This window comes from Oryctolagus cuniculus, chromosome 13, assembly GCF_964237555.1.
Source record: "Oryctolagus cuniculus chromosome 13, mOryCun1.1, whole genome shotgun sequence".
NCBI classification, from domain to species: domain Eukaryota; kingdom Metazoa; phylum Chordata; class Mammalia; order Lagomorpha; family Leporidae; genus Oryctolagus; species Oryctolagus cuniculus.
This window is the reverse complement of record NC_091444.1, coordinates 21,051,695-21,077,172: the sequence shown is the minus strand read 5'-3', so window position 1 is coordinate 21,077,172 and position 25,478 is coordinate 21,051,695. Positions and strand designations below refer to the sequence as shown.

At 45.9% G+C, this 25,478-nt stretch overlaps 1 protein-coding gene across 2 annotated transcripts in view; it reads left to right on the top strand.

The window, feature by feature from the left end:
• Nucleotides 1-5,903: 5,903 nt before the first annotated feature.
• The window catches only part of NUCKS1 (nuclear casein kinase and cyclin dependent kinase substrate 1), a 34,535-nt gene continuing 14,960 nt past the window's right edge, over nt 5,904-25,478 (top strand). For both annotated transcript variants that reach the window (XM_051821244.2, XM_051821243.2), the window contains exons 1-3: nt 5,904-6,293; nt 20,451-20,500; nt 25,172-25,277. In XM_051821244.2, coding sequence (XP_051677204.1) covers nt 6,277-6,293; nt 20,451-20,500; nt 25,172-25,277 — 173 coding nt within the window. In that variant the 5' untranslated portion in view covers nt 5,904-6,276. The remainder of the gene's footprint in view (nt 6,294-20,450; nt 20,501-25,171; nt 25,278-25,478) is intronic.

Sequence of the window (25,478 nt, the reverse complement as noted above, 5' to 3'; positions counted from 1 at the left end):
GCACCCACGTGGGAGACCCAGAGGAAGCTCTGGGCTCCTGGCTTCAGCTTGGCCCAGCACAGGCCATTGCAGCCATTTGGAGAATGAACCAACAGATGGAAGATTACGTTCACTCTCTCTCTACCTCACTCTTTGTAACTTTGGCTTTCAAATAAATAAATATATTTCCTTAAGAAATCAATAATAAAACCAACTCAAAGTTTGCATTAAAAAAAAATTACATAGGGGCCAGCACTGTGTTGTAGCAGGTAAAGTCGTTGCCTACAGTACCAGCATCCCATGTGGATGCCAGTTTGAGTCCCAGCTGATCCACTTCCAATCCAGCTCTCTGCATGTCCCAAGTCCTTGGGCCCCTGCACCCACATGGGAGACCCAGAAGAAGCTCCTGGCTCCTGGCTTCGGATCAGTAGCTCTGGCCGTTGCGGCCAATTGGGGAGTGAACCATCAGATGGAAGACCTCTCTCTCTCTCCCCCTCTCTGTGTAACTCTGACTTTCAAATACATAAATAAATCTTTAAAAAAAAAAAAAAAGAAACGGATGAGTCAGGAATGGAAAGTGGGAAGGCAGGCGGCTCTTCTGGCATGGATAAGCCGAGCCTGTAGACATCCAAGTGGGAATGTCTGCTGGGAGACCCTGGGCCGGACCCACGCAGAGACGGGGAGACCAACACGAGCAGGTGCTCTCGCAGCCTTCTCATCACATTTGGGGTAGGAATAGTGAGGAGGTGCAGGAGGAAGACAGACACGCGTGGACATTCCGGTGCTGCGAGCTGACTGCTTCCACTTCTCACTGTCACCCTTGCTCCATCTGTAAGCCATGGGCAGTCCTGGTTAACTGTGTTCCCAGAGTTTGGGGTCGACTGTTTCTGTTGGAGGAATAAGCTTGCTATTGGCATGTGGGCTTTTCCTTTATGGAAGACGTGTGTGGTTGATCCCACGCCGGCTCCCACCATGCATGAGCTACCTTCATAAGCGAGCCCTTTTTCCTTGTGATTACGCTAACCTTGTGCAGTAGGAAGGGCCAGTGCCATTATTCCCATTTTACACACAGAGGAGCTGAGGTGCAGAGAGTTGAAATTTGCTGAAGATCGCCCAGGTAGCAAATCCCAAAGCTCAAGAGAGAAATTCTTGACTACAAGTTCAATGTGCTTTTTAGTATACCTTGGCGCCTCCCTTTTCAGCAATGCTCATGTCATAAGGGCCTGGTGTTGTTAGCGCTGTAGACAAAGCTGTGTCTCCTTCAATGTTATACTGGCAACGTTTCTATGGATTTTGTTGGTGTCCAGCAAAGCAGCAAGAATTGGTCTTCTGACCTTTTTTCTTCAATTTAAAATCAATTTCAAGGGGGCTGCGCTGCGGCACAGCAGGCTGAACTGCGCTTGCGATGCCTGCGTCCCATATGAGTGCTGGTTCCGGTCCCTGCAGGCCTCTGAGCCCATCTCCAGTGACTGTGCCTAGGAAGGTGGCAGATGATGGCCCAGGTACTTGGGTCTCTGCCGCCCATGTGTGAGGTTGAGATCGAGTTCCTGGCTCCTGGCTTCCGCCTGGCCCAGACGTGGATGTAGTGGAGCGAACCAGCAGATGGAAGATCTCTGTGTGTCTCTCCCTCCCTCTCTCTGTTGCTCTTTCAAATCAGTAACTGAATCTTTGAAAAATATAAAATCAAATGATCTCCAAGTTATACATCTTTATTGTTTTGTAGTAGAAATTCACCTAAGCTTCACTCTTCCACCTTCAAAGCTAAAAGGAGGGGCCGGCACCATGGCGCAGTAGGCTAACCCTCCGCCTGTGGTGCCAGCATCCCATATGGGCACTGGTTCGAGTCCCGGCTGCTCCTCTTCCAATCCAGCTCTCCGCTATGGCCTGGGAAAGCAGTGGAAGATGGCCCAGATGCTTGGGCCCCTGCACCCGCATGGGAGACCGGGAAGAAGCTCCTGGCTCCTGGCTTCTGATCAGCTCAGCTCCAACCATTGTGGCCTTTTGAGGAGTGAACCAAGAGATGGAAGATCTCTCTCTCTGTCTCTGCCTCTCTCTGTCTGTAACTCTACCTCTCAAATAAAATAGATAAAATCTAAAAAAAAAAAAAAAAAAGCAGAGAGGAAGATAAAGTCTGGAGTGAGGAACTATACAAGACACTTGAGCACAGGAAGACCCGAAAGCATCCTCCTTACCCACGGCCCTGTCTCCAAGCAGGCTACTCCACCTCTGGGGTTGCAGGGAGACTAACCAGGGACACCAGCTCTTATGGCCCATCCTGTGTTCCAGGGTGGTGGGACAGAGACAGCTAACAGTTGGTAGAACTTTTGAAAACAAACGAAACAAAAGCAGGAGGAACTTTCTTGAACTTCTCGGCGGGGTCTTCAAAGGGCAGCACCTTTCTGCGCTCCTGTGGCCAGCACAGGCAGCGGTCAGTGTCTGCCCTGAGCCCTGGCTGGCTGACTTCCATGAGCTCACAGAGCTGCAAGTGCTGAAAACATCGTCCGAAGCTCCCAGCTGCTAGAGCCTAGCTCTTGAGGGCGACGGGTATTCATGAGGGATGTGGAAGGAGCGTCAGTCCTACCAGCCCAGCACTGCCAGCTCTCACTGTCATTACCATGTGCACAGGGGGCCAGCACAGGCCACAGATAACCAGAATCATAGCGGGAGTGAAGCATCCAGCTTAGAGGTCATTGGCTTTCACTTCCAGGGCAAAAGAAAGGAGTCTGCCTTTTCTGTCACCAGAGCCTCTTTTTTTGTTGTTGTTGCTAAATATCTATTTATTTATTTATTTATTTGAAAGGCACAACTACAGAGAGGCAAAGGCAGAGAGAGAGAGAGAGATCCTCCATCTACTGGTTCACTCCCCCAGATGGCTGCAATAGCTGGAGCTGTGCCAATCCAAAGCCAGGAGCCAGGAGCTTCCTCCAGGTCTCCCACATGGGTGCAGGGGCCCAAGGACTTGGGCCATCTTCCATTGCTATCCCAAGCGGAGAGCTGGATCAGAAGAGGAACAGCCGGGACTTGAACAGGCGCCCATATGGGATTTACCCACTATGCATGCAACAGAATTAATTTTACTTTTTGAGATAACATTTTTAATTTACCTTAGAGTCAAAGGCTTAATGGCTCCACTAAATAAAAAGTAAAAAAAAGACCATAGTCCAACAGGAAAATAGGCAAGGAGTGTGGACACTAACCAGATGAAAAGATACTCAGCTCACCCGTACGCCTCAGCCTCCTGTTCTCAGTTTCTCACTCACAATCTTTATTACACAGATTGCCCTGCAGTAGAATCAGATCATGCTTCTAAAGTCTGACTTCTCCCAGATCAGTGCCTTTCTTCAGTTTCCAACAGACCGGGTGCGGCTGGGACAGGTCCACAGGGCTGATCACTTGGGAACTGATCTTGGAGAGTGTGTTCCAGGAGCTCTCGGCTCTGACAGGCATAGTTCTGTGCTTGTCCATGGAAAAGTAAACTAGAAGTTCAAGTCCTTCCTAAGAGACAGCGTTGCTGAAACAGTGAGTGAGCAAATGAACGGAGGGAAGATGTTTGCTGAGGCAGCCGTGAAGAGGATAGGGCATGACCCTCCCCTTGGAGGGGGAGAGCCTTCACTCAGCGCCCATCTGCCTGTCGGCCTTGGACTAAACCAGGAGGCCCAGGCCTGGAAGACCCGCTCTGCACTTCCTACCTGCCTGGGCAGTTTCACAAAAGCCACTGCCATTCAGTACCTAATCAATGAGTGGAAACAACTCCTCTCTCATCTCAGAACCCCAAGCAATGGTATTTGCTAAAGCAATAGTGATTTATCCTAATAAAACTATTGCCACAAAAGTCACTCTGTTATCCTTGTACCACCACCGTCTCTGCCTTGGATCCTGACAGCAATATGGATGACAATATACTTGGTCGAAACATATATGGAAATGCATTAAGATTGCTATTTTATATTAAAAAAAAAAGTGTTGGCCAGGGTGTGGAAAAGTTGGGACGACCTGTGCATTGCTGGTGGGAGTGTAAAATGGTATCCCTGCTCTGGAAAATCTTATGGCGACTGCTTAAAAGGTTAAATATAGGATTGCCACATGATGCAGCAGTTCCACATCTGAGTGTATAACCAAAAGAGGAGAAATCAGGGTCTCAAACAGCTCTTTGCAGTCTCCTGAGTGTGGTGGCACCATTCACAATAGCCATTAGGAAGAAGTAACCCAGATACCCATTAATGGATGAATGGATAAACAAAAAGTGGTATGGACGTTCAAGGAGGGAGTTTTGACACCTGCTGCAACATGGATGAACCTGGAAAATAGAATGCTCAGTGGAAAAGCCGATCCCAAAGGACTCTCTGACTCCACTTACAGGTAGTACCTGGAGTAGCCAAACTCCTAAGTGGCTCGGAGGCAGGGGGAGGATAGGCAGTGTTTAACGGTTACAGAGGCTCAGTCCACAGAGTTCTGTAGCATCAATGTATTCAATGCCATAGAACTGTACTTAAAAATGGTTTAAATAGCAAACCCCATGTTACGTATTTTTTTTCCAGTTTTATTTATTTGAGAGGCAGTTACAGAGAGAGAGACAGGGAGACCTTCCATTGCTGGTTCACTCCCCAGATGGCCCCAGTGCAGGAGCTGGGCCAATCTGAAGCCAGGAGATTCTTTCAGGTTTCCCACGTGGGTGCAGGGGCCCAAACACTTGGGCCATCTTTTCCTGCTTTCCCAGACCATTAGTAGAGAGCTGGATTGGAAGTGGAGCAGCGGGGACTGGAGCTGGCACCCATATGGGATGCCAGAGCTGCAGGTGGAGGCTTCCCCACTACGCCACAGCGCTGGCTCCTTATTTATTTATTTTTTTAACTAGTATTTTTTCAAAAAGCATTCTTGGGAGAGAGGGTGGAGTCACCCGGAAGAGCCACGGTAACCTGTTCAGTGCTTCACCGTGAACTGTGACTATTCTCTTTCTCTAGGGAAGCCTGAGTTCACTCGACTTTCCGGAGGCAGACAGAGGTCCGGAGTTTCTGATGCCCTCTGGGGAGTGTATCTGCAGTTGGTTATTAGCACCCTGTCTGTGGCAAGGACTGAAGCCCATTTACAGGGATGGGCAAGCCCTAGTCACTCCCACAGGGATCCTGTGCTCTGCCTCTAGTAGGCATACATGTGTCTGTGCACTTACACGGAATGACTGGGTTACCTTCAGCCACTCACCTCTACCCGGGGATGAGGCCATCTTCTAAAAAGCGAATTTAACGAACGCATAACACTTACCGTGTGCCCGAAACACTGTTGTTGCCCATTTCACAGATGAGAAAACCGAGGCACAGGAGGGAAAGTTACAGTTATTAAGCGGTGGACCCGGGATTCTCAACCAGGACACTTTATGGTCTCAGAGTTCACGCTCCTAATCATGACACCTGGGAATGCTCGTGTCCAAGTCGGGGACTTCACTGACCCTGAAGTGGGTCTCCCAGTCCAGAACGCAGAATGGAAACTGAGGTTGAAGATATTCCTTGATTATGATCCTGCTCCTCTACTCCGGCAGGGTGGTTGGGCCCCGGAGGGCTAATAATGAAGCCAGAATAAAGGGGCTTGCGGGTTTAAGGTCAAATTTTTTGAACCTAAGGAATTTCCCTCCAATTCTGAAGCAGCCCCTTAGTGACGAATCTGCTGCCTGTCCTCCGGGTTTTGCTATTACTGGATTTTCTAGGTGATCAAGGCAGGCGAAACGAAACACCATTACACTAACACTGAGCGATGCCGGACCCTACATAAATCTTTTTTTCTGGTTGTACTAAGAGAAAACCCAAGGCGAATCTGCCACTCCGGAGTGCAAGCCGGGAGGCGGGCTGAGCAGCGACCATTTTTGTTTTGCGGCCGTGCGCTCTCAGAACAGCTTGACTAACAGGACCCCCACGGGGGAGGTGGAGCCTATCAGAGCGCGGGGCGGGGTCTCAGGGACGTGATGATTCAAACGGACTAATGAGCTGGGCGCATCTGGCAGAAGTCGCCAATGAGCGGGCGTGTTGGGGCGGAGCGCGCAAGCCCTACTGCGTTTGGTTGTACGGTGGCTTTGGCGCATTTTCGGCTGGTTTGATTCATCCATTTTGAAGAGACGGGGGAGAGGGGGGTTCGTCTGATCCAGGGGCCCTGAATCTAGGAGCGGCGGAGTTTGAGAAGCCAGCAGCTCGGGGCTCGGCGGCAGCGGTCCCATCGGCCGAAGCTCGGGGGGGGTGGGGCGCCGAGCGCGCGGGGTGGGGGGGGTCCTGGTCTTTGGCTTCTCGACTCGGTCCTGTTTCGACAGCGAACATGTCTCGGCCTGTCAGGTCAGTGCGGAGTCCGAGGCCTGGAGCGGGTTGGAGGGGGCTGGGGTGCCTGGTGTGGAGTGGGGGACAGAAGCCTGGAGTCGGCCCTCGCCGGTGCCACGCGCGGCCTCCGCCCTGCCGGGGCCCGCGCGCGCCCTTGAGCGTGGGGGGCCTCGCTGGCGCGCGGGGCTGCGCGGGGGTGGCGGCTGCGCGCCCGCGCGCGCGCCCTCCCCGCCCCGCGCCGCGGCAGGGCTCCGGTCCGCCCGGCTGCCTCCCCCACCCTCCGCACTGGAGCGGGCGGGGTGTTCCCGAGCCGCCAGCGGCCGGGGGGAGGGTGTGGACGCAGCGCCCGCGGGCAGGCCCCACCTCCCGGGCCGGCCCCTCGCGGCCCGGAGCTCGGCGGGGAGGGGCGGCGGCGGCGGGCTCGCCCTTCCCCCGGAGGCCGGCGCGGGGGTGGGGGCGCCGGGTGCCCCGGGTCGCGGGCCGGAGGTGGTCCCCCACGCCGCGGGCGGGCCGGCCCCGCCCCCGGGCTCGGGCCGGGCGTGGGCGGGCCCCGCGCTGTTCTCCAAAGTGGGAGTTCGGGACGGGACCCCGAAAACAGGACGGGCCGCGGCCTCGCTCCCACCTCGGAGCTCGAGGAGGCGGAAGCCCGGAGTTGACCCTTTCGCCCCGACTGGCAGTGTCCTTGCTCGGGGAATTGTCGGAGCTCAGCGAGGTGCGGGTTAACAGCGCGACCCAGATCCCGTGAGGTTCTCGTTCCCCTCGCTCCCGTGTACACGTCGCGGGATATTTTCGTAACCCTCTCCTTCCCCCGAGCGGCGGGAATGGTGAAGGGGCTACGTGGGGTTAACCCTCGGACTCTGGGCACTGGGACAAGTTGGCGCTCCCCCCGCGGCCGGTGGACTCGCCCTCCGCCCGCCTGGGGGCCGGCGTGTGGAATGTGCCATTCGCCGGGGGGGGGGGGTGCGTGCCCGGCGGCTCGCAGGGTTAGTTTGGAAATGGTCGAACAGTTGTCGCTTCCCTTTCTTCATTCCAAGTTTTGTGCAAAGGGAAGTTCCTTCAGAGTTCCACAGAGGCCCGGGAGGGTTCTGTCCCGCCCGGTTCCGTGGGAGCGCGGACGCAGCGGCCTCCCTGGCTGCCCCGTCCCTGCCGCCGGGTTTGAACCCGCGCCTCTGGCTAACTTCGCGAGTTTCCGAGGCGTCCGAATGGCTGTTTGCGACAGTGGTGCGCGCATTTTTTTTGTGTGTGACATGAGAATTGACTTGTAGCCCATCATCTCGCGTGAGATATTTCCTTAGGATCGGGTAAAAGTGACTACTATAATAAAGATTTCTGTTATCTGGATTGTATTTTTTGTCTTCTGGGAGTAATTACTGTATAGTGGAATTATTAATTTCTCCACTTTTTAAACTTCACTAAGTTTTGACTTTTTATTTTATTGTAGTGACTTTCTTATTTCATCTGCCCGAATTTATGTTCCCAGATTTAGATACTGGAACACGAACAGAACTTTTTACTGTGAAACTTGGATTTTTAACTTTAGCATGTGTGGATGAATATATTAAGCACATTCTGACAGTTTTTTTTGGAGGCATTAGGGTTTCTGCACAACTTTTTTCTTGATGTTAACAATTTTAACCTTGTTTGTTGCCTCTAATTGAAGGGTGAAGTTATCATATTGTGGGCTCATTTGTCACTTTCGAGTTAATTTCAGAGCAACTTGGTTCCTGATTATATTTTAGTGATAAAGTCTCTTTGTAACTCCTTTTAAAAGAAGTCTTTAATATGCTGGTGACCAATAATAAAGCAGAAATAATTAAACTTGAGTTTGGTGGTTTGTTAAATTTGGCAATAAAAAGGCCTGACCAGGGAAATGCTGTTTGAGTGTAGTTGAAGAATCTATAAGACATTTGACACCATAAAAAGGACATTGATTTCAGAATAATCAGCCTTTTTTTTTTTTTTATGACTATTTGAAAGGCAGAGAGAGATCTTCCATTCACTGGTTCACTCCCCTCATTTCCCAACAGCTGAGTCTGGGCCAGGGCCAGGCCTAAGCCCAGAGCCTGGAACTCTATCTGGGTCTCCCACCTGAGTGCCAGGAACTCAAGTGTTGGGGCCATCATCAACTGCCTGCCAGGTGTCCTAGCAGGAAGCTGGATTGGAAGCAGAGTAACCGGGACTCACTAGGCGCTTCGGATGGGACACAGCAACCCACACAGCGGCTGGCCTTGCTGTGCCACAACCCCTGCCCTGATTGCCCTTATTTAAAAATAAACCCATGTGGGGGAAATGCCAGTGTTCACAGCAGTGCTGTACTGTACTCAAGCCTGTATATGATTCTGATGAGTTTTCCGGTGCTCATTTTTACTGTAAATATTGATTTTTGTTTTTAATATGAACCTAAACATTTAAAGAGTGTTTAAGAAATACGCTAATGGTACCTTGACAGATTTCCAGATAAAACATATGATGGACCATTTGGCTACAGCATGATTTTCCATAGCCCTGTGTCTAGCGTGTTATTCTTCAGTAGCCGTCTTTACCTTTTATAGTTACTGACCTGTAAAGGAGAGCTTAGAGTCAGATTAATAGCATAAAATTGTAGCCTCAGAGCTAGAAAGAAGTTGAGGCAAACTCAGTTCACAGAGGACTTACGGGACCTAGACATAAGTAAAGTGCCTTGTTTCACACACTGCTAGGTCCCAAGGTCCCACGCCCATATTTCTTAATTCCAGTGCTCACCCTATTCTGTCATAATCACTTTACCTTCTGCCTGGTCAATACGTTGCCAGTGCTGATGAAAGAACACATATGGCATTTCTAACTTGTCAGTGCATTTGTGACACTTGTGAGGGAAGAAGGAAAAAGGATGAGGGGAAAGCCCAGGAGATTTACTGGCTCACCCAAACCGAAACCAGGTTTCTTAAAATTTAGCGTGGGGTGCAGAGATCCTCCTCCCTTGCTGAAAGTGGTCCAAGTCACTCCCAGCCGTCTAGTTACTCTTTGTAACAGAAGCGTGCTTTGTAGCTTGTCTTTCCTTTAGACTTGACTGCAGGGAACGTTTGCTATTGAAGATTTAGACGTTAACACATAGCCTCTTAGAGGTTGATAAAAGATTGTTTATCATTATATGAGAATTATCAGTTTTCCCAATAGTCCAGATTGTTTTCTTTCAAAGAATCATGTGCCTGGACTAAAACTTAGTCTCTCTTACCAAAAGGGTTAAAGGGAAAACTCAGAAGTATATTCAGGTTTGTGTGGAATTTGGTTCCCAGTATGCACATGAAGACAAATTTAATACCCTAGGAAATGGGGTTATAGCTGAGCCTGGTTCCTTTCGTCTCTTACATTTCTGGTACATTTTATTACTTACATGCCATGTTCCTCTAAAAAGACATAATCCTTTCTGTAGACTTGGCCTACAAAGATACGCCATCGAAGATAACATAGTGTAGTAGTTTATAAAATGAATAATGGCAGGGAGTTAATGTTAATAAAAGAACATTAAAGCATTCGTTTTTCTCCGTATCCATGTAATTAGTTATACTAAAGATTATAATACAGTGCTTAAAATGTGGTTTTTGGAGTAGCATACTGAACATTTGAGGAAAAGCACAGAGACAAGCTCTGTTATAGGGACCTTTTTTTTAAATCTATAACAAAACAAAGTTTAAAGAATATGTTGCTCAAGGTTATATAACTGTAATAACAGAAGATTTGAACCCAGACTTCCTGAGTACAGAGCTGGCATTCTTTGCATGGTACCACTCTTGCCTGGTGTTTGGCATGGTGATGGTCGAGTGTTTGCTCACTAGCAGTCTCTCCAGTGTTGTACATTCTTAATACATACATTTTTAGCTCTGGGGAATATTTTGCCAAAAACATGGCCAAAATGTCTTTAATATGAGCATTTTGTCCAATATTTAAAGTTGTTAGAGATAGCTTTTCAAATTAAAAGTATTAAATAAAAAGAACTTGAAGGAACTTCAGAAATAAAGTCTGGGTTCTTCAGTTTACCACTGATGACTTTGAAACCCCAAGAACTAAGATGTAGAGATCAAGACTGGTTTTGAGAGAATAAAGATGTTAGCAACTCTCCTTTCTGCTAGATTTGTGTGTGCCGTATTTTATTCCACAGTCTTACTGGTCCGCATCCCCAGTTTCACACTAGTGGGACCATATGAATTTGGGAATTTGGAATTTTCACATTTAACATGGGAGTAGGATTGTACAGTGTATTCATGTCCCACTAGTAAAACACTTCAGTATTTTGTGAAAAGCAGTTTCACACCAAGTTAATAAAGAGTAAAAAGTCTCACATTTAGGTCAAGTTGTGCCAAAATACAAGGGGCCTGTAAAAAGTTAATGAAAAATGCATATTACAAAACATGTGGGTTTCAAATTTTTTTCACCAAAATATAATTCCATTTTCAACAAACTGGTTGAAATACCTTTGTGGGAGTTATGAAAAAAATGCTTAAGTTTTCAGAACTTTATAGATTTCCAAATTGTGTATTTGAGATTGTATACCTTTAACATAATAGCATACATTCTTTTAAAAACCTTTGAAAATCAGTAGAACTCATTTACTGGCAAATACTCTGCCAGGTACTTTACATACATATTTCAGAATCACGCAGTAACTGTTGAGACAATGTCTATCTTATCCCTATTTTGTTGTGAGACCTGAGGCTTGTAGAGACTAACGGGCATAGCTCACCAATGAGAGGCGAAGCAGGAATTTCACTGCTAGTGTGTGATCCTCCCCGTCCTGTGAGATGGCCTCTGTGTTACCCTTCCTCATGGTGGCAGCACAGGTCATCTTTGGAAGGCTTAGCAGTACATGATAGGACTTGGCTAACTTTAAAATGAGCTTGTGGGGTCAGGGGAATAGAGTATGTGAGGGGGTTAAAGGAAGGGACACCTAACTGGGGAGAAAAATCCAGTGAAGTGGTTAGTGTGAGTCCTTGGGAGGAAAATGTGAATGTCAGCCCTGTTTTAACTTTATGCATTTCATAATTTCCTCTGACTAAACTAAATGTATAGATTTCAAAGCCACCTAAAGAACAGAAGAAGAAAATTACCAGATCATGTTACATTAAAATGTGTATGTAGAAATGCTTAGCAGACTTAGGTTAACTGAATCCTAAGGCGTATTAAAAGTAAATATATGTGATCAAGTAGGGTTGTCCAAGGAACAAAATAATCTGTCACTATGAGTCATCATATAAAAGGACTAAAAGAAAGGCTTGGCATTTGAAGAAGTTTCAACACCTATCATAAAACGTGTTAATGCATTATAATTAGAAAATTAAGATTAAAGTTAGGGATTGATTTAATATGTAAAAGGTTACAAATTAAGGTAAGTGGTTGTTCTTAGTGTTTTAAATCTGAATTAGCTGTAAAACTGGTGGACGGGAGCATGCACAGTAAATCAGGAGACAAGAGTTTTTGCCTCTGATTTATATGATGGAAGATGGGAGCTCCATTGGATAACTGACCTTGCGCTTCCAAAGCACTTTATAGTTTTCAAATCTCATTAATTTCTTCCAGCTCTAAAAATAGCTGGTTACTAAGAAGGAGAAAGCTAATTTTGAATAAAATTTTATGTTTTGGTTTTAGGGTATGTTTTTCCCAGAAATGTAAAAGGCCACCATACTGTAACAGACACTGTCCACATTACAGTCCATGGGAATGTTGTCCCTTTATCACTTGTGATTTACAGTCTGCATGGTCAAATGGGCCATTTGGTTTCTTGAACTTAGCAGTATTAATGTTAAATTCTAGTCAAGTTAGAAAAAAATTGTTGGCTGCAAAGATACTTACAACCTCACTGTAGATACAGAAATCACTTTTTGGGTTGTTGAGACTAAAGACACCATCTGGGAGACTCCTGAGTTGTACACAGTAGAAGGAAACCTTTGATTTAGTGTAGGACCACTTTGGTCAAACTGGACATCCCTTTATTTTATGAAAAAGTGATTACTATCGATTTTAGGAAGTGGACCTGATGGTTCTAGAGTTACTTTGTAGTGTTTTTAAATAACTACCATTTACATAGTCACAAATCTAGGCTTTTGAAATACTTTAGCTGGAGAGACCACAGCTGCTACAGTGTTCACACTGGATATTGTATATTTTCAGGTGCTTCTTAGAGATACATGTTTTTAGAATTGTGCATCTGTTGAATTATCTGCTAAGCAAGGTGATCTTCTAGGATACCTTCGGTTGGAATGTAGAATCCTTTATCTGTCAAGATAAAATGACCTAGATGATGAACTACTTGAGAAACTAAAAATTAGCTCAGCTGAGAACGTAAAAGTCCACCCTGCTGTTGGGCTGAGATTACAGATGGGACTGGTTCACTGGCCAAGGACATTCCACAGCCATAAAGACCGATAACACACCTTCCCCAAGTGCAGCTGCAAAGTCAGACCGTCAGAAACTTCGCTTTTTTGTTTAGGATGCATCATAAATGAGACATGACACTTTTGTCAGGACTCTAAGTCATTTGACAGAGACCTAGTCTGGACTTAGACCCTCGCAGCTAGCCGTGGAACCCCATATCTACATTGCCACCTTGCTTGAGGATGAAGGCTTTGGGTCCGCTCTGCGGTCCACCCTTGAGCACTGTGCGTGGAACATACCCAGATGCTGCATTTACCCTCAAATCCTGCGATTTTCTTTCCTGTTAGGTGAGCTGTCCTGCACTACTACGCCATGTTTTTCCTTTGTAATGAGTCGATAGACCAGAGGTGGAGAACTTTTTTTCTGCCAAGGGACTTTTGAATATTTATGACATCATGGTCCATACAAAATTATCAAAAATTAGCCTGCTACAGGTTCATTGAGTTTTGAGCCCCGCCTGTGGTGGTTTTGGCAGGGCCAGACCAAATGACTTTTTTATGAATGGCATGTAAGCTCACTTAGTTACAGGTTTATCCCTGGTGATTGGGTTAGACAATTTGGGCGATTCCACAAGTTTCCAAAACCCTCTGCTTCAGATCAGAACTAGGTAATGCTTAGTCTGGGACCCCCTTCAGTCCCAATTGCATAGATTTTGCATTGAACTTATATTGGGAAAAATAGCCGATTATTTAGAGGCACTTTATCTTGTAATACTCAATGAAATTTGTGAGTTTGAAAAAAAGTATTACTGGTGAAACTGGACATGGTGAATGGGTACTTACTCATTTGGACTAAAAAGGAAGTTGGTTAAATATTCAGTAGGAGATTGAGGCATGTGTCTAGCTCATTCACAACAACATTCTTGAGAAATTAGAACTTTCTACTTGAAAAACTTGGTAGCCCTTTCTAAATTTTTTTGTCTTTAAAGTTTCTTTGATCTTGTGACTTTGTTTTTAATTTTTACATTTTAAACATAAGAGTGCCGTATAATACAGTCCAAACAGCACATTTGAAGTAAAAGGAACTTGAAGGTCAAGACGAGTGAGGCAGTTCTAAGAAATTAACCCGAGTTGAGTTCAGGGATTGTGCCCTCTGAACCAACACTTGTGTGTCCTGAGAAAACATGGCACACGAGGTTTCTTGGTCATCTTTGAGGGATAGAAGAAAGGAAAGACGGAAACCCGGGTTACAATGGGCACAGATTGTTGACTGCAGGGGCATTTGTCCTGTGAAAGAGTTGAGTTTGGGAGAGGAAGGTTAGTAGCCTGTGTGGGCAGTGGCCTGTGGGGCACAGGGTTGGCAGGACTTGGGTGGAAAATAGCCTTTACCACTGAACAGCTTGCGGTGGTAAAGTGAGCCTAGAGCCGCATTTCAGTGAGGATGACAGAACTGAGCCTTGAGCATTGGCTTCCTCAAGTAAGCGGAACTGAAGATGATTTGCCCCGCGTGTGAGGTTAGTGCGTGAGTCAGGATTCAGGTGCGAGTGCAGGTGCGTCACTCGCATCTGAAGTGACTTGTAATGATTAGTGAAAGTCATCATGGAGCCACACAAAGCCTCTTGTGTAAATCAGGCCCCAGGATGCTGGCTGCCTGTGGTGTTAGCGTAAACATTTGTTTCCAACTTTCGTTTTCAAAGACAAGCAATTTTGCAGGTAAGCAGGTCTCTTTCATGGAGAGCTTGGGGATTACCAGGTTTCATTATTCTTGCACATGATACACAAGCTCATTTTAAAGTGAAGTTGCAGTACAAGGTTAACTCTTAAAATGCTTCCAGTTAAGAAACTTTTTTTAAAATTTGAGAAGCAGAAAGAGCGCGTGTCTACTGATTCACGCACCTCATCCCCCACCCCCGCCCAGATGCCTGAAGTGATCAGGACAGCCCAGCTGAAGCCAGGAGGTGGAAACTCAATCCAGAGCTCCCATGTGGGTGTCAGGAACCCAGTTACTTGGAACCTTCGCCACTACCTCCCATGGTCTTCCTCAGCAGGAAGCTGGAGTCAGTGTCAAAACCAGTCGCTCCGATAGGAGACACCGGTGTCAGCCAGAAGGCTAAACACTCGGCCTTGCCTTCTCTTTTAATCAGCTGTGTTTTATGTTGTACTTCCTGGGAAGATTTTGTTTGAGCAGACAGTTTTATTGCTAAAATGTTTTAAATATTGCCAATTTAAATGAATTCATCTCATTTTTTAAAAATATTTTCTAGAGCAAAACAGTTCTGTGAAAATACCAGGGTTTTATTTCGACAGTGATTCTGATACCTCGACAAAATGAGGGCCTTGTGAGTAAGGTGGAGACGGTAGTTCACTGTGGTGCATGTGGGCCTCAGTAGCCATGCGCAGAGAGAGCCAACATCATCCTGGGAGGATACTTACACTGCCGCTTTAAAGGGCTCTCTCCTGGCCTGTCTTTATTAATGATGTAAATGAAGACATTGGTGGTACACTGATGAGATCTGCAGATAATAGCAAGTTGGGAGAAAGTGTGTTGGGATCAGGATACCAGAAGTTGTTAGCTATGGACAAGGACGTTTGGGTCATTGGAATTGCTGTGTAAAGCCACTCTGTAATGGAACAGAGTGAGACTTTGGATTGCTTTAGCAAAAGTACAGGGAAGATAGAGGTTGGATTAGATTGTCGAGAATCTAGTAGCTCTAGTACTTTCTCTGGCCTAAATGGTAACCTGTAGAGACTGCCATAAAGTCAAAAAGAATTTGAACACAGGGAGGTATTTTGGTATTAATGCTGTAGTGAAAGGAGCAAGAAACCTTTTAAGACAATTCTTCTAGTTGGTGCTAGAACCATTACTATTAAGACCTACGTACTTTTAAGCTGAATGACATATCCAAATATGAGTGTGAACTGTGTGTATTTAAAATTACGGGGGCCTGTGTGCATAGCGGGTAAAACCACCTCCTGCAATGCCAGCATCCTTCATGGGTGCTGGTTCATTTCCAGTCCAGCTCCCTGCTAATGGCCTGGGAAAGCAGCGGAAGATGATCCAGTACTTGGGCGCTTGCCACCCACACTGGAGAACCAGAGGAAACTTGGTTTCAGCCTGTCTCAGCCCTGGCCGTTGCGGCCACTGGGGTGGTGAACCAGCAGATGGAAGGTGGATCTCTCTCTCTCTTCTCTCTTCTTTCTTTCAAATAAGTACATTTTTAAAAAATCTGTTTTTAACCTCAGTTCTGTAATGAAATCTTGTATTGACCTCCCAGTTCTTGTTATTGATAGTCACTTTATACCGAAGAGTTAGTTTAGCTTTGGCACTTAAAGTAAGTAATGGTGTTTTGAGAAACTCTTTGTTTTCAATTAGAAATAGAACTTTCCTGGGGCGAGCATCGTGATGTAGGAGGTCAAGCCTCCACCTGCAACACTGGTATCCCATATGGGCACCAGTTTGAGACTCGGGTGCTCCATTTCTGATCCAGCTTCCTGGTGCTTGGGCCCCCGCACCCATGTGAGAGACCCAAAAGAAACTCCAGGTTCCCGACTTGGGCCTGACCCAGCCCCGGCCATTGTGGCCATTTGGGGCTTTTCCCTTGTTACTCCTTTGCTGATGCCAAGTCCCTAAACCATTAGCTACATTTCTTGGTCCCTAATGAAGAGGTGACAACTCCCTGGCCACAAAAAGCTCACAGTAAGTAGGAGAGGCAGGAAGAATTGGTAGACTATATAGTGTAAATAGAGTACTAAGATTATTAAGGAGGTGAATGTCTGATTGGAGAGGGAGTGATATGAACAGCACTCCAGTAGGACAGGGAACAGCAGGACCAGGTGATTAGAAACAAAATAGAGGAATTCCAAATTTCCTGGGTTGCTTGGGCAAGTGGCAAGAGATGAGCTCTTGCAGGAGATTGGATATTAATTCTATAAAATAAAAAATTAAGCTTCTAACAAAACTCTTAAACTTGGGCCCTAAGCACAAATACTGGAGTGCCTACTTTGTACCTCGGTTATACCAGAACTGTAGCTCTAACACATAATGATTGTTTCTGTCATGTAACTTGGGTCAGTGACCAAAAGTGGTACAGCAATAAGTGATATGGTATAAGGTATACACAAGGATAGCTGTTTATAGTAGAAAAGATTTTTCATTAAATGAATACATTTTATAGAATATCTGTTAGATCTGTCAAGCAGCTTATGTCATCGGTTTCAGCAGAAGTGACCTCATAGTTGTAGCACTGGTAAATAAGCTTCTGTACTTACTGCATGATAAGCTTTGCGGCACGTTTCCAGTGATAGCCTAAGGAAACCGCAGCCATCAGATGCAGACATGGTAGAAAGTTGTTTGGGGGCTGGCGTGGCTCGGTGGGTTAAGCTGCTGCATGTGATGCCGGCATCCCATATCAGAGCACCAGTTCAAGTCCTGGCTGCTCTACTGCCTATCGCCTATCTGGCTTCTTGCAATGTGCCTGGGAAGGTAGCAGAATATGGCCCAAGTACTTGGACCCCTGCCACCCATGCGGGAGACCGAGCTGGAGTTCTGGTCTCCGGGTTTAGGACCCGGGTTTTGTGGCCATTTGGGGAATGAACCAGCTGATGGAAGATCTCTCTGTCTCTCTCTCTCTCTCTGTCTCTTTCAAATAAATAAATCTTTTTTAAAAAGAAAGAAAAAAAGAGGGGAGGGGAGGGAAGAAGAAAGGAAGAAAAAATTAATGGGCCAGTGCTTGGCTAAGCAGGTTAAGTGCCACCTGCAACCCTAGCATCACATATGGGTGCCAGTTTCAGTCCCAGCTGCTGCTCTTCTATCCAGCTCCCTGCTAATGGGCCTGGAAAAGCAGTGGAAGATGGCCCCAGTACTTGGCAACTGCACCCACGCAGGAGACCCAGAAGAAGCTCCTGGCTTAGATCTGGCCCAGCTCCAGAGGTTGCAGCCATTTGGGTAGTGAACCAGCGAGTGGAAGATCTCTGTCTCTCCCTCTCTTTCACTCTGTACTCTGCCTTTCAAATAAAATAAATCATTTGAAAAGGAAAAATAAAAAGAAAGATCTTGATGTTGAATCTATACTTAGTCTCATTGCTAAAACTAAGCAGGTTCCTTTACTACTGTCTTCTTATTAAAGTCCCAAGGCAGCTAAAATGTTTTCTTGGTTGCAAGTGCAGTATTCTCAGTTTATTAAATTGCTCTTCATCTGATGTGCCCTATACCATTCTCGTGCCCCCTCAAATAGTCTCTTGGCCCATGTTTATCCCTTTGGCACCCAGAAATTGAATAATTACATTTTCCTTGTCATCCCACAAGCATGGGATAGACCAGAATCATTACCCCTGCAAGTTTACAACCTGTACTGTAATTATTAATGATTAAGGTTTAAAACTGTGTCTTCTGGATACATTTCTTTCTTTGGTCTCATGTCCTGTTTTACATGATCCTAAATAATGCAGATCCTCTTTGCATTTTGATTGTAGTACTGTTTTTCCTGGCCTTTGTCATTAATACAAGCCCCAAAATACTAGGTTTTTTTAAAAAAAATGTCATACAAAATTGTCTCTATGTGATTAAAAATATACTTTAACAAAATTTACTGTCTTAACCATTTGTAACTGTACAGTTTGGTAGTGTTGATGTAAGTGGAATTAATAGTCATGTTTTTAATGAACTTTCCTAGTAGTCTGATATCTTTATTAGTCACTTGCTAGAGCAAGTATATAGTTTTATTAGGCTAAAGCAATCAAAGAGAAATTCCTTAATATCCTTTCTTCCCCCATGAAACTGAGGGTGTCACTGTACTTTCTACATCTGAGTCCCAAACACGTGGTCAGAGTTCACCCATCCTCATGTTGTCCTGGCACATTAGGATAGAACATGGGCTGTGGCTTGTTCTGACCACCCTGTCTGAATATTAATGATATCTTTTTTTTTTTAAGATTTATTTATTTATTTAAAGGCAGACTTACAGAGAAATCTTCCGTCCCCTGGTTTATTCCCCCAGTGTCTGCAATGGTCAGAGCTGAGCCAGTCCAAAACCAGGAGCCAGGAGCTTCTTCCAGGTCTCCCACACAGGTGCAGGGGCCCAAGTTCTTGGGTCATCTTCCAATGCCCTCCCAGGCACATCAGCAAGGAGCTGGACTGGAAGTGGAGCAGCCAAGACTCAAACCGGTTTCCAAATAGGGTGCCAGCACCACAGGCCAGGACTTTAACCCGCTGTGCCAAAGCACCAGCCCCTATTAATGGTATCTTACATAAGCTGTATAACCAAGAATATTCTGCTCAAGTGTAAGTGTAGTTGATAACATGCATTTCTAATTCAGTTCACTTGTGTGCATTTAACCCTAGAGTTACAGTGCATTTTTTTATCCAAGGCCCTTGCAAGGTAAGTTGTTGGATACTAAAATGGAAGTTGTTTTACATCTCCAGGTGAAGATTTTTAAGCTTATATTTAGAATACAAAGGGAAACAGAATTGGGATTTTTTTCAAGATAGTAATAGCTGCCTTAGCTGATAGGAAATGCTTAAAATCATTTAAAACAAAGATGGATATATAAGCTTTTGAGGCTTTCATACTTCTTAAATTGTATACTCCAATAAAAAACATCTTTTGACTGGACCAGTTAACTTTTTTTTTCTTTTCTGTGTAAGGCTTAACTTCGTGTTACCATAATTTTATGCATTATCATTTAACTGCTGTAGTCTTAAAACTTGATCTTGCTGGCCGGCGCCATGGCTCACTTGGTTAATCTTCCGCCTGTGGTACCAGCACCCTGGGTTCTAGTCCCAGTTGGGGTGCCGGATTCTGTCCAAGTTGCTCCTCTTCCAGTCCAGCTCTCTGCTGTGGCCCAGGAGGGCAGCGGAGGATGGCCCAAATGCTTGGGCCCTGCACCCGCATGGGAGACCAGGAGGAAGCACCCGGCTCCTGGCTTCGGATTGGCGCTGCGTACCGACCGTAGCGGCCATTAGGGGAGTGAACCAGCGGAAGAAAAACCTTTCTCTCTGTCTCTCTCTCTCTCACTGTAACTCTACCTGTCAAATAAATAAATGTTTTTTAAAAATAATAATAATTTGTCAGGGGCCGGTGCTGTGACGCAGTGGGTAAAGCCACCACCTGCAGTGCTGGCATACCACGTGGGTGCCAGTTTGAGTCCTGGCTGCTCTCCACTTCTGATCCAGCTCTCTGCTATGCCCTGGGAAAGAGTAGAAGATGGCCCAAATGCCTGGGCCCCTGCACCCGTGTGGGAGACCCAGAGGAAGCTCCTGCTTCTTGGCTCCAGATCAGCCTAGCTTTAGTTGTTGCAGCCATTTGGGGAGTGAAGCAGTGGATGGAAGACCTTTGTCTGTCTCTCTTTCTCTCTGCCTCTGCCTTTTCCTTTGCCTCTGTAAACTCTGCCTTTCAAATAAGTAAATAAATCTTAAAAAAAGTAATAATAACTTCAGGGCAAGCATTCATTGTGTTGGATAAGACACAAGTTGGGATGCCTAGACCCCATATCTGAATGTCTGGGATTGAGACCCAGCTCCACCTCTAATTCTAGCTTCCTAGTTTCCTGTAACTACACCCTGGGAGGTGACAGCTCAGGTAGCTGGGGCCCTGCCAGCACATGGGATGTCTGAATTGAGTTCCCAGATCCTGTCTTCTGCCTGGCCTAGCCCTGGTGGTTGTGGGTATTGGGGTGTGAACTAGTGGATAGAAGCTTACACACTCTGTATCGCAAGTGATTTTTAAAGGATGATTTTCAGAGAGTCCTAATTCTGTTTATGAAATAAAATGTTGTGATAGAAAAATCCTACATTTTTTATAATTGTAATTAGAATCTCTTGTTTTTGCAGAAATAGGAAGGTCGTTGACTATTCACAGTTTCAAGAGTCTGATGATGCAGGTAAGTTTTGTGATTTTAGCACATTTTAAATTGACCAGTACAAGAGTCACCAGCTTAAATATCCAATAATCCTGACACAGGGTGTATTACCTACAGTATTTCCTGCCATTGCAGCAAAACATGTCCTGGGGGGTACTTGTTTTTTCTATAATAAAGTAATAACTAAGATGAGAGTTTACTTTGTGAAACAACTTTGATTTGTGAACTAATTCAAAGAATGGGTGGTCTTAGCTGTAAAAAGTTCTTTAGAGTATATATCCTTAATCCTCTTACTGTTTTCCAGATGCATTTACTGTTTGTTCCCCACCCCTGCCACCAAGATTGGTTGATTGTTTTGAAAGTCAGTTACGGAGAGGCAGAGACAGATAGATCTTCCCTCCACTGGTTCATCTCCAGGTGGCCACAACAGCTGGGGCTTAGCCAGGAACCTCTTCCAGGTCTCCCATGTGGGTGGTGGGGCCCAGACACCTGGGCCATCTTCCTCTGCTTTTCCCACACCGTTAGCAGGGAGCTGGATTGGAACTAGAGCAGCAGGGATATGAACCGCTGGTGTCTGGATGGTGCATTTGCTGGCTATGCCACAAGGCTGCTCCTGTTTTTTTCTTTTTTAATCTAACTTTACTTTAAAAAGATAATATGTATCCTTTGGAAAGATTTGGAAAATGCAGAAAAATTAAATAATGAATAATATGTAATCCTATCTCCCAGAGGTAGTACCAACATTTATTGAATGTGTGCTAAATAGTCAAGGATTGTCCTAAATGTTTTTTTTTCTTTATTTATTTTTTTGACAGGCAGAATTAGACAGTGAGAGACAGAGAGACAGAGAGAAAGGTCTTCCTTGCGTTGGTTCACCCCCCAGATGGCTGCTATAGCTGGCGCACTGTGCTGATCAGGAGCCAGGTACTTATCCTGGTCTCCCATGGGGTGCAGGGCCCAAGGACTTGGGCCATCTGCCACTGCACTCCCAGGCCACAGCAAAGAGCTGGCCTGGAAGAGGGGCAACTTGGACAGAATCCGGTGCCCCAACCGGGACTAGAACCCGGGGTGCCAGCGCCGCAGGCGGAGGATTAGCCTAGTGAGCCGCGGCACCGGCCAAATGTTTATTTTTAATAATTTATTTCTTAGAACATCCTGTTAATGTGGGATGTACTATTTTTTTTTAAAAAACATTTTGTTTGTTTGTTTGTTTTTATTTTTTGACAGGCAGAGTGGACAGTGAGAGAGAGAGAGACAGAGAGAAAGGTCTTCCTTTGCCGTTGGTTCACCCTCCAATGGCCGCCGCAGCCGGCGCGCTGCGGCCGGCGCACCGCGCTGATCCGATGGCAGGAGCCAGGAGCCAGGTGCTTTTCCTGGTCTCCCATGGGGTGCAGGGCCCAAGCACCTGGGCCATCCTCCACTGCACTCCCTGGCCACAGCAGAGAGCTGGCCTGGAAGAGGGGCAACCGGGACAGAATCCGGCGCCCCGACCAGGACTAGAACCTGGTGTGCCGGCGCCGCTAGGCGGAGGATTAGCCTAGTGAGCCGCGGCGCCGGCCTGGGATGTACTATAATTTAAGGAAACTGAGACAGGGGTCTCTTAGCCAGCAAATAGCTTTTTTTTTTTTTTTTTTTTATAAATCTTTTTAAGATTTACTTTTTTGTTTGAAAGGCAGAGACACAGAGAGAAAGTGAGAGAGATTATCCATCTGCTGGCTGACTCCCCAAGTGGCTGCTACGGCTGGGGTCAGGTGCAGGGGCCCAAGTACTTGGGCCATCTTCTGCTGCTTTCCCAGGGGCATCAGCAGGGAGCTGGATGGGAAATAGAGCAGCTGGGACTGAAACCGGTACCCATATGGGATGTCGGCACTGCAGGCAGAGGCTTAACCTACGCCACAGCGGCCCTGCAAATTGCTATTTTAACCTTTTTGTTAACTCCTAGCCTTTTATCTTTCATTGCGTTTAAAAATTTTTTTCTACTATTTGAGAGACAGAGAACCATCCACTGCTTTGCTCCCCAGATGCCTGCAGCAGCCAGGGCTAGGCCAGGACAAAGCCTGGGAACTCAATCTGGGTCTCCATTGGTGACATGTACTCAAGTACTTTAACCGGTATGTCCTGCCTCCGAGGTGTTAACAGGAAGCTAGAATTGGAAGCAGAGCTGGGACTAAAACCCAGGCACTCCAGTATGGAATGCAGGTGTCCCAAGTGGTATGTTACCTGCTGTGCCAGACACCTTCACCCTCCTTTTTATTCTTTTAAAATTGTAGTTGAAGGTTTGATACAAAGTTTTTAGTTCTGTTCCCCCATCTTCTTGTACTTTTGAGTATCTTTTTCATGTTACTACAAATTAACTGAAAAATCTTTATTAATGGTTAGGATATTCCATAATGGAATTTATAATGTATCCAGCATTTTAGTAATAGCTGAAGCTCCAGGCTACTTCCAGACACTGTATATAATGTGCAGTACATGATTTTGGAAATAATCACCTTGTAAGGTGGGGTAATTTTCTTTAGTTTTATAAGACTTTAAAAAATGTTTTATTGATCTTATTTATTTGAAGGGAAGAGAAAGTGAGTTTCCATCCCCATATGGCTAAAATGACTGGGGCTGGTCCAGGTCTGAATCAGGGGCCTAGAACATGGGTATTCTCACTGCTTTCCCATATGCATTAGTAGGGAGCTGTATTAGAAGCAGAGTAGCTAGGACTTGAACTGGTGCTCCTATATGACATCCTGGCATTGCCAGTGACAGCTTAGCTCGCTGCACCACAATCCTGTCCCCATACAGGCCTTTTGAAACTAGTATTTTCCTCAAAAGCCAGAGTTTCCAAAGTATGTATTTAATAACTTAGGTTAGAAGTAATTTCCTTGATGATAGCAATTGTGTGTTAGGATTATAAAAGCTTAGGTTGGTTACTTGAAAAAATGTTTGTAATGTAACCTATTAGTATGGAATTTTCAGATAAATATATTGGACCATGTGGAACTCTTACAAATAGAAAGGGTAGGCTATAGAATGATAAGAGATACTTGCTGACATGTAAAAAAATTGGAATATAATGCTGATTGGAGGGTTAATATACAGCAATAGAGGTATGGTGGTAGGACTAGAATGGTAAAGAATTTTAAAAATGAAAGGGGCAGGCGCCGGCACCGCGGCTCACTAGGCTAATCCTCCGCCTTGCGGCGCCGGCACACTGGGTTCTAGTCCCGGTCGGGGCGCCGGATTCTGTCCTGGTTGCCCCTCTTCCAGGCCAGCTCTCTGCTGTGGCCAGGGAGTGCAGTGGAGGATGGCCCAAGTCCTTGGGCCCTGCACCCCATGGGAGACCAGGAGAAGCACCTGGCTCCTGCCATCGGATCAGCGCGGTGCGCCGGCCGCAGCGCGCCGGCTGCAGCGGCCATTGGAGGGTGAACCAACGGCAAAGGAAGACCTTTCTGTCTGTCTGTCTCTCTCACTGTCCACTCTGCCTGTCAAAAAAAAAAAAATCTGAAAAAAAAAAATGAAAGGGGCAGGCATTTGGCACAGTAGTTATTACTCTGCTTGGGACACCCATATCTCATTTCAGAGAACATGGTTCAAGTGCCTGCTGGGGTATACCCTGTGAGGAAAATCTCTTTATGCATTTGTCTATGTCTAGCCGTCTCTCTCTGTTTTCTCTGCCTTTCAAATTAAATAAAAATAAATAATTTTTTGATGTGAAAGAAACTAAAATCCTGCCCTCATCTTTTTGTGTGGGGTGGTGGTGGTGGTATTGTTTATTTGAAAGATAGAGTAGCAGATCATCTGGTTCAGTCCCAAATGTCTACAACATTCAGGAGCAAGAACTCCATCCAGGTCTCCAAGTGCGTAGCAGGTATCCAAGTATTTGAGCCATCATCTGCTGCCTCCCACAGTGCATATTAGCAGGAAACTGGATCAGAAGTGTAGCAGCCAAGACTTAAATTGTGCTCTGACCACTTAAATAGCATGAAAGGGGTTAAGTGTTGTGGCGCAGCTGATACCCACATCCCATATGCCATATTAGAGTACCTGGGTCAAGTCTCACCTCTGCTTCCAGTCTAGATTCCTGGTAATATGCACCCTCAGAAGCAGTAGATGATGGCCCAGGTACTTGGGCCCCTGAACCCACATGGGAGGCCCAAAAGCAGCTCCGGGTTCCTGACTTGAGCCTGCCCTGGGCTATTGCAGGCATTTGGAGAGTGAACCAGTGGAAAGAAGATTCTCTATATCTCTATCTCTATCTCTCTTTCTCTATATTTGAAAGGTAGAGTTACAGAAAGAGATCTTTGTTGATTCATTCCCCAAATGGCCTCATTGGCCAGGGCTGTACCAGGCCAAAGCCTGGAGCTAGGAACTTCTGGGTTTCCCACGTGGGTGCAGGGGCCAAAGCACTTGGGCCATATTCACTGCTTTCCCAGGCGCATTAGCAGGGAGCTGGATCAGAGGTGAAGCAGCCAGGTCTCAAATCAGTGCCCATGTGGGATGCTGGCATTGCAGGCAGAGGCTTAACCTGCTGCACTACAACACTGGCGTCTTTCTTTCTTTTCTCTCTCATTCTGCCTTTCAAATAAGTAAATAAATAAACTTAAAAACTTAAATAGTATGAGAAATAATTGTCAGTAAGTATAGTGATGATTTTAACATGTAAAAATATAGTTAACTGAACTTGAAGCTTTCTCCATTTAGATGAAGATTATGGAAGAGATTCAGGCCCTCCTGCTAAGAAAATTCGGTCATCTCCCCGAGAAGCTAAAAATAAGAGGCGATCTGGAAAGAATTCACAGGAAGATAGGTAAGAGGCATTATGTTTTGTTCCTGTTTTCACTGTCACTACACTGAAATGAGGGCAGTCTCTGGTCTCTAAACTGTTGGAATCCCCATAGAGATTTGGGAAGTACTTGCCCATTTAATGTCTTGCATATTTCATATTCTCTTAGGCTGTGCTTCTGGTCTAGAGGTTAGCCTCTTTCTAGGCATGATGTTTGCTTAGATT